At 32.3% G+C, this 9,711-nt stretch overlaps 1 protein-coding gene across 1 annotated transcript; it reads left to right on the top strand.

The window, feature by feature from the left end:
• Positions 1-1,796: 1,796 nt before the first annotated feature.
• LOC147490908 (2-alkenal reductase (NADP(+)-dependent)-like) lies at positions 1,797-4,179 on the top strand. The gene is made up of 5 exons (XM_086565898.1): positions 1,797-2,217; positions 2,306-2,483; positions 2,956-3,122; positions 3,217-3,299; positions 3,646-4,179. The coding sequence occupies exons 1-5, from the start codon at positions 2,062-2,064 to the stop codon at positions 4,022-4,024; spliced, it is 963 nt and encodes a 320-aa protein (XP_086422024.1). The 5' UTR covers positions 1,797-2,061; the 3' UTR covers positions 4,025-4,179.
• Positions 4,180-9,711: the final 5,532 nt, after the last annotated feature.

Genomic DNA, 9,711 nt, shown 5'->3' with positions numbered 1-9,711 from the left:
CACGAAACTTTTAGAGATTTGGTTTTATGAGTACTTTCGATGTCTTTGTCCTAACATAGACATGATTCTTGCCGATACTAAGCCCTAGATTTGCTAGTTGGTTAGGGGCCTCACTTGACTTCGTAACGAGAGGCAGATTAGGAATAATATCGGTATGGCTCGTGCTCAGTTGATATTATATCATTGTCATCTATTGAGTGGAGACCTTGGCGTTTGTCTACTGCCTTTGACGATCCAACATGCGGATGTTTGTGTGTTATCACGTCATAGAGTTGTTTTTTTGCCGCGACGCGATCGGGTTTGGTATTGTGGCGGCGGATGTTGGAGCCGATGATTGGGCGTTATAGAGTTCCATGTGCTCCCATGCGGATGTTAATGATGCAAAGTCGTGGGGTAGAATTCAAGTTCATGAAGTTCATGCTAGTGGTGGTCCTTGGCGGATCGTCTTCTTTTGTTGTTGAAGCGCATCTGGCGTCAAGATTATAGATGGTGGAACCGTGTCTCCATGGATCCGTTGTTGCCTCTGTTGGTCGGGCTAGCAACCGAGTTTGTGGGCTGGAAGGGATGAGGCGTGAGCTACGATTCCTCATCCGCCCACGACCTGTTTACAACCCACAACCTCTCGAATGCATATCATCCGAATCTCGTAATGCGCGGTAATCCTCAGATGTTTGCCGTGTGTGGACCTGATGGGGAGCCTACTTATATTTCTATTCCTGAGGTGCCTCATGCCCGTTTATCTGAGTTAGAGCCGCATATTGATCAGTATACCATGGTGAGTTTAATTGTTTTATTTATCTTCTTCATTATATATATATATATATATATATATAATATGTACTCACACTGTATTTTCTTGGATTTTTAGGCTGAGGTTCTAGAAAGATATGAGAATCAGGTTCTTATGTTTGATGGGATGAGGATTTCCCTGTATCATTATAGCCAAGAAAGAGAGGAGACATATTCTTAGACATATCAGCAATCCCAGCGTGCGTATGACGAGACTCAAAAAGCGTATGAGGATATGCAGCAAGTGTACACGCAACAACATCAGGGATATGAAGAACTTCAGGCTGAAGTAGTTAACCTCTGTGCAGACAGAGAAGATCATAATTCTTAGATTAGGAACTTAGAGGAGCAGCTTCGGAACGTCCAAATAGAGAGAGAAGAGGGATCGAGTGGTAAAGGGCGGCGTAGAAGAGCTAAAATAAATTTGATGTAATATGATAGGTTTTGGATTATTTTGGATATTATATGATTATATCATAATCATAGATTTTGGACCGCATAATCATAATCATAGGTTTTAATTTCTTTAATTTTTTTCGATTTTGAATTACAATTCTTAATTTCTTCAATTGCACAATTGTTAATTTCTTAACTTCTATGCACAACTCATAATTTTTCAAGTTCTATGCACCACGTTCTAATTTTTAGAAAAAAGCGCGACGCGGTTTTGGCAAAACCGCCATTGAAGCCTTAAGCCCACATGCGGTTTTGCCAAAACCGCGCCATAGAAGCCCATTTAGCAACCCAAGCCCACGCGGTGTTGAAAAAACCGCGGTTTTGGCAAAACCGCATAAGTGATTTGATACAGCACCAAACCTGGAACCAAATATTGGTCGATTTGGTGTTTGGTTTGGTGTTTTTTTGGTGTTTTCATCAACATGTAGTTCTCCTGAAGTTGAAAAAACACCAAATTCTTATAGGAAGTATTTAGTATTTGATGCTAGGTTGATATCATTGCTAAAGATGCTCTTATAGGGAGTAATCTGCCATAAGGCCACATCTTTTTTTATATCATGATGGTCCATTATTACAAGGGTTCATTCAACTAAGGCCGGCCAATTGTTTAATTTTAGTATTGAGATTGTTTTGTTTTTATTAGTAACACTTGGAACTTATAAGGTTTGGAAGGTTGTTTCATTTTTTTCACGTGACAGCAAAGGAAGAAAATAAATCATATTTCGAAATGGCAGAAGTTTTGAAGGAGGAGGAGGAGGTCGGAAACAAGCAGATTGTTTTAAGGACTATGTGGTAGGGTACCCCAAGGAGATCGACATGGAGCTACGACTTGCCACGGCGAAAACAAAGGTTCCAGAGGGATCAAAAGGCGTGCTGTTGAAGAACCTCTACTTGTCCTGTGATCCTTATATGAGACATCTTATGTCAAAACCTCGTCCTAACACCTATTTTACCTCCTTCCTTCCTGGATCTGTATGTACTTATATAATTCTTTTTTATTCTCTACCATTATAGAATTGAATGAAGTTTTAACTGTTGGTCTCTCTGTATATATGCTTAGGTGATTACTGGATTAGGTGTATCTAAAGTTGTGGACTCAGGACATGAAGATTTTAAAGTGGGTGACTTAGTATGGGGACTAACTGGATGGGAAGAATTCAGTCTGATTCTGAATCCTGCTGGGCTTGTAAAAATCAAATATACAGACATTCCTTTGTCTTACTACACAGGCATTCTAGGTATGTAAACTACTAGTATATACGACCGATCATGACGAAGTAGATTAATGAAAAAACAGAGTTTTAGTTTAGAGTTACTACAGCAAATTTTAATAACAAGAAAAGAAAGTCATGATATTGAATGAATAATGTCTTTGGCTTACCAAAAAGTATTCCACGTTCGAACATTTGTAAATAACAAGTACCAATGATTTGTAACACATGCATTCAAAGGCCTGAAGTTGACATAACTTTCAGTTCCAGTATGTCCTGTTTGAGCAGTAAAGTTGATTATTGAGGGTTCAAAATCACAATCTTGATTTATATCTTCATCGTCAAGGACCCCTCTCAATTTTGACCAGTGATTCAGTTTTGTAACTGTCTTCTATTGACACCTTTGTTTGTGATCGAAAAAGATACAAAGTGAAAAGAGCTGCTGATTTTCATGCTTAATGAAGTTGTTTTGGTTGTTTTTCAATTATATGGTTTATAGGGATGCCAGGGCTTACAGCATATGTTGGATTTTACGAGATATGCTCCCCCAAGAAAGGGGAAACAGTGTTTGTATCCGCAGCATCAGGGGCAGTTGGGCAACTTGTTGGTCAGTTTGCAAAGTTGATGGGTTGCTATGTAGTTGGAAGTGCTGGTAGCAAGGAAAAGGTAATATGGTAGCAGAACTCTGCTATAAAGTATAAACTATGAACTTTAGGTGTATGTTGCTAAAGTCTGACTTTTGAGCTAATGAAAAACTCAGGTTGAACTCCTGAAGAACAAATTTGGGTTCGACGATGCTTTTAATTATAAAGAAGAGCAGGACTTAACGACAGCTTTGGAAAGGTTAGTAGTATAACAAATCTGCTTAACCTATTAAGATCAGTACCATTCCTCTACGTGAGGTAAATTTGAGGTGATCTTTGATCATGAAACTATGGAAGACAATGTTGGAGCTTGTCATTTTATTTTCTGAACCGTTGGAGTTTTCACTAATCTGTCCTTCACACCATGGTCTATATGCCAATTTTTACTTCTCTATAATTTCACTAATCTGACCAGACATAGCACAGGTAGTTAATGTAATCCCATTTTGGTACTAATAGATTGATTATGCTATCTCATGTAACATTCCTGACTTGACTACTAATTCCTAACTCCTGCTTGATGGGTGGTTATCACCACTCACCAGATGCTTTCCTGAAGGCATAGACATCTACTTTGAAAATGTTGGGGGTCGCATGCTAGATGCAGTGCTCCTGAACATGAAAGTGCAAGGTCGAATTGCAGTCTGTGGGTTAATATCTCAGTATAATCTCACCAAGCCCGAGGGTGTATACAACTTGTCCTGCATTATCACAAAGCGCCTCCGAATGCAAGGTTTCCTAGAACCTGACTATGTGCACATGTATCCCAAGTTCCTTGAGTTGGTCGTACAGTACATCAGAGAAGGGAGGATGACGTATGTTGAAGATACTGCGAAAGGTCTAGAGGAGGCTCCATCTGCCCTGATCGGACTCTTTTCAGGTCGCAATGTGGGCAAACAGGTCGTTTGTATTTCTCATGACTGATGTATATTTGAAATATATAGGACATACATCAAACGTGTCACGATTCATGAAAAAAGGTTGATGTTATGAATGTGCTTTCCTAGTAGTGTATTTCTTCCTGATGTATATTGTACGTTTGATTTTAAAAAATTAGATTTTCAGTCTTGAGACACAAACGAAGTGTGATCTGTCGTTCAACACAAGTCGTAGTCGAATCCCGAAAACACTAAATTGCACATAATATAGTTTTGTGGAAAGCACTATTTGCGTTATGAAACGAAAAAAAGTAAAATTGTTCGTAGAGGTGTCATCAATTAAAGAATAATATTTAGTTGAATTGTTTGACAAGCTGTTAACCTACAAGATTTAGTTGACTCGACTGTTATGAGTCTCCATGGAGTTTTTGGTATAAATTACCACCACAGATGAAATATATTTTATCTCTCCCTAGGTATCTAATATATCTATATTTTTCTAATAGCCTAAATTCCAGCGAGACCTTTTGGAAATGGAGGATTTTCTCTCTCCATGTGGCACTTTTTAATATGAGAGTTAGTTTTTAATTCTGAACTTTAATCTTACTTTCATATAATATGAAAGATAATCTTTTTAATAGTGTAAATCAATCCCACATACATAGAACCTCTTTGGAGTTTGGAGAGTTTGAATATATTTCTAATTCTTATATTTGGAGAGTTTGAGTGTATTCATACATAGAACCTCTTTGGAGTTTGGAGAGTTTGAATATATTTCTAATTCTTATATTTGGAGAGTTTGAGTGTATTTCTAATTTTTATATAATTGATAAAATAACAAAAATTGCTAAAAAATAGGTGATTTGTAAAAGTTAATTTCCTATTACGAATCAAACATTTTTAGTGCTCCAATTCTTATATATTTAATCAAATAAAAAAATTGCTAAAAAATATGTGATTTGTATAAACTAATTCCCTATTACAAATCATACAATTTTAGTGTCTATGATAAAACAACAACTTATTTCAAATATATCCTTAACATAGTCTCAAAACGTAGTTAAAAACAATTATACAAAAAATAACATCACAAAATATATAATAGAAAATGAAAACAAAAAAAAAAACGACAAAGCAATAATGACAAATATAAATATTTAAAAAATAAAAAATATATCTTGAATGAAACTAACGTCAAAAAAAAATTAATGGGGAACCCAAACTGGATGTAAATGCATCGAACTAACCTCAAATAATATTTAACGAGAAATTGGAAATTGGATGCAAATGCAAGCATTAAACTAATCTTAAAAAGTAATTAATAGAAAATTGGAATATGGATACAACTGCATTAAACTAACCTCAAATAATAATTAAAGGAAAATCAAAACTTGGATGCAAATATATCAAACTAACATAAAAAAAATAATTGTTGAAAAATCGGAAACTGGATGCAAATACATTGAGCTAACCCTCAAAGATTAAATTAACGGAAAAATCGAAAACTAGATGCAAAAATCATTGAACTAACCTCAAAGAAAAATTAATTATAAATTGGAAATATGATACAAATCGTGGGACTAATCTTAAAAAATAATTAATAGGAAATCGAATCTGGATGCAAATGCATTGACTAACCTGAACTAATCTCAAAAAATAAAATTGGATGCAAATGCATTGAACTAACCTCAAAAAAAACATAGTTGGGTTATATGTTGTGGGAATGTTTCAATAAGTATAATTTTGCATTTAAAATGGTGTTTATCTTATCTCTTTTCCAACTATGATTGAGAACTCCTTGCTATTCAAGTAGCTTCAATATATATGAATTTTTACCTTATTATAAGCAATCTCAAAAACTTCAATCAAACTTATTTTATTAATTATAAACAACAAAATGAAGTTGAAAGGTTTATCAAAAGTGTGTTTTTTTTTTTAATGGAGAGTGAGGTTTTCACGTTATAAGAAATTTGGTATAGTGATCAATATAATATTAATATATAATAGTTATGCATATTTGCAAATATTTTTTTAGAATAATTAATATAACAACACCCGTTCGTAGATAATCTTTTAAGATTCCACATAGTGAGTCATGTATAATTTAAATAATAATTAATGGGAAATCGGGAACTGAATAATTTTCGATGATCTCACATAGTAAATCAAGCATAATTTACTTTTATATCATGTTTGTGCACTGACGATAGATCGGTAGAAGTTGGTATTACACACCACATTGGATAATTAAAATGAAATTGGAATCTAGATTCAAATACATAACTGAGCTCAAAGAGTAATTAATCTAAAAATCGAAAACTTTATGCAAATGCAATAAACTAAACTCAAAAAAGTAATTAACTAAAAATCGGAAACTTGATGCAATTGTATATAAACTAACGTCGATAACTAACGGAAATCAAACGGTATGCAAATACATCAAACAAACCTCATATAATAATTAATGAGAAATCGAAAAGCTAGATGCAAATGCATTGAACTAAACTCAAAAAATAATTAACATAACATCAAAACCCGAATGCAATTGCATTGAACTAACCTCATAGAATAATTGGTGGAAATCGAAACTAAATGCAAATGCATTGAAATAATCTCAAAGAATAATCAACGGAAAATCGAAACCAAATATAATTGCATCAAACTAACCTCGGGCATAAATAATCGAAACTAGATGCGGATGTATTAAACTAACCTTAAAAGAGTTATTAATGGAAATCGAAAATGGACCCAAATGCAATGAACTAATTAATCTCAAAGACTAATTAACAAAACATTGAAAAATGGATTAAACTGCATTGAACTAACCTAAATGAATAATTAACGAAAATTATAAATTTGATGTAAATGCATTGAACTAACCTCAAAAATAATTAATGGAAATCGAAAACTTGATGTAAATACATTGAACTAACCTCAAAGAACAATTAACAAAAATCAGAAATTGGATGAAATTGCATTGAACTAACCTCAAAAAATAATTAATAGGAAAACCAAAAACTGAATGCAAATTGCATTAAACTAAAATCGAGATTAACTAATGGGAAATCAAAATTGGATGCAAATACATTGAAATAACCTCAAAAAAATAGTTAACTAGGAAATCGATGTAATCGGATGTAACCTCAAAGTATAAATGTCACTAACCTCAAAGCATAAATACGAGTAATTAGGAACCCAAAATGAATGTGAGTTTATAAAAACAAACTCTTACATGTATGCAAACTGTATAGAAATTGTAAACTATCGAACTAACCTAGAAAAATAATTGACGGAAATCCGAAATTGATGCATGTATTGAACTAACCTTAAAGAGTAATTAACGGGAGATTGGAACCTGGATGCAAATGCAATGAACTAATCTCAAATACTAATTAACGAAACATTGAAAACTGAATGCAACTGTACTGAATTAACTTTAATGAATAACTAACGAAAAATCATAAAGTGGATGCAATTGCACTGAACTAACCTCAAATAATAATTAACGGAAAATCGAAAACTTGATGCAACTGCATTGAATTGACCTCAAAGAATAATTAATTAGAAATTAAAAACTGGATGCAACGTATTACATTAAACTAACCTCAAAGAATAATTAATGGAAAATAAAAAACTTGATGCAAATGTATTGAACTAATAACCCTAAAACATATTTATATTATATGTAGGGAAAATAAATGTCTCGACAAATATAGTTTTGCATTTTAAGTAGTGTTTATCTTAATTCTTTTATTGTTATTGGGAATGTCTTGCTATTCAAGTAGCTTCAATATTATCTTCGCCACAATGGATATTCTCACAAAACTTCTATTGTTAAACCTAGCAATAAAAAAAAGTCGATGAATTTTATCAAGGTTTGATGATTCCTTTATATAGAAAGTGGTGCAAGAAATTTAAATGAGTAATTAATATAATTTTTTAGAATAATTTAATATAACGACACCCGCTAAGTAGGACACGCTCATGTGATAAATCTTTTCAAAGTGGGAGTAGTGTATTCTTTGAGGATATAGAAACAATCAATCTGTTTTTTAGAGATTTGTACACATTAATAAATGTAAGCCGAAATGGTGATGATTTACCGCTAAATCACAATAAATCTAATAAAACTATTATACAAAGCTAAATCGAGTTTAAGATAATTTCATCTGAAAATTACGGATTAATATCCTAAACCACAAAGTGAAGAGGTTATCTCAATTTGATCCCTTAGTTTCCAAGTACTTATACACCATAATCGCCTGCTCATTTATTATTTCAAATTTTCAATAAAAATATATCCGATTCAAAATTTGCGCTAACTCACCATAAATCTAAGAAAACTATTATACAAAGTTAGATCGAGTTTAAGATAATTCTATTTGAAAATTACGGTTAATATCCTAAACCACAAAAGTGAAAAAAAAGCTATCTCAATTCAATCCCTTAGTTTCCAAGTACTTATGCACCATAATCACTGCTCATTAACGTATTTTAGTTTATTTTTAATAAAAATCTATTTTGATTCGAAAATTTGCCACTAAATTACTATAAATCTAAGAAAACTATTATACAAACTAGATCAAGTTTGAGATAATTTTATTTGAAAATTATGGATTAATATCCTAAACCACAAAGTGAAGAGGCTATCTCAATTTGATCCCTTAGTTCCCTTTATACTTATGCACCATAATCAATTGCTTCATTAACGATTTTGGTTTATTTTCAATAAAAATATATTCTGATTCGAAAATTTGTATGTGACATTTTGTAAAGCCTTTTAAGCACACAAAATATTTAATAGATCCCGAGCGTATGCCCGGGTCCAAAATCTAGTCTATATACTAAAGCAGAGACTTCTAATGGATGATTTTCTCTCTCCCTAGGTGGTACTCTAATATGAGAGTTAGTTTTCCAAACCTTTTTGGAGAGTTTGAGTGTATTTCTAATTGACATAGGTATACCACGTAGACACTCTTAATTAATCATAAGAAGTTTCCTAATTCAATGAACTTTTCATCTTAAGAAGTTTCATAATACAACACAACTCTAATAAGTCAATCAATATCTGACAATAAAATTTTATACGACTCCAATAAAAAAACATTGCTAAATCAACTCCAAAAATTGATACTAATAATTATCAGTCATTGACTTCCTCACAAAAATTTAGGGGATGTGACTTTTAGAGATGATTCTGGGCATATGGCCGGGTCTAAAACTTATCTATATACTAAAGTAAAGACCTCTAATGGAAGATTTTCTCTTTCTTATGTGGCATTCTAATATGAGAGTTAGTTTTTTTTCTCTCTATGTGACACTTTAATATGAAAGATAGTCTTTTTTAATAGCCTACAATTCCACGTACATAGAATTTCTTTGGAGAGTTTGAGTGTATTTCTAATTCTTATATATATATTTGATCAAATAAAAAAAATTGCTAAAAAATAGGTGATTTGTAAAATGTAATTTCATATTACGAATCAAACACTTTTAATGTTCTAATTTTTATATATTTGATCAAATAAAAAAAATTGCTAAAAAATAGGTGATTTGTAGAAACTAATTCCCTATTACAAATCATACAATTTTAGTGTCTATGATTATTTATTTATTTATTTAAACAATAAAGATCAACAAAATTATGCATTTATTTTAATTCACAAAACTATAGTGCGTTGACTACTAAAAATTTAATATGGACTGATGAAGTTAAGCACTTAAGGCTTTAAT

Source organism: Coptis chinensis, chromosome 6 (assembly GCF_015680905.1).
Source record: "Coptis chinensis isolate HL-2020 chromosome 6, ASM1568090v1, whole genome shotgun sequence".
In the NCBI taxonomy this organism is placed as follows: domain Eukaryota; kingdom Viridiplantae; phylum Streptophyta; class Magnoliopsida; order Ranunculales; family Ranunculaceae; genus Coptis; species Coptis chinensis.
Note: the sequence above shows the minus strand (reverse complement) of the source record. Positions and strands in the feature narration are given on the sequence as shown.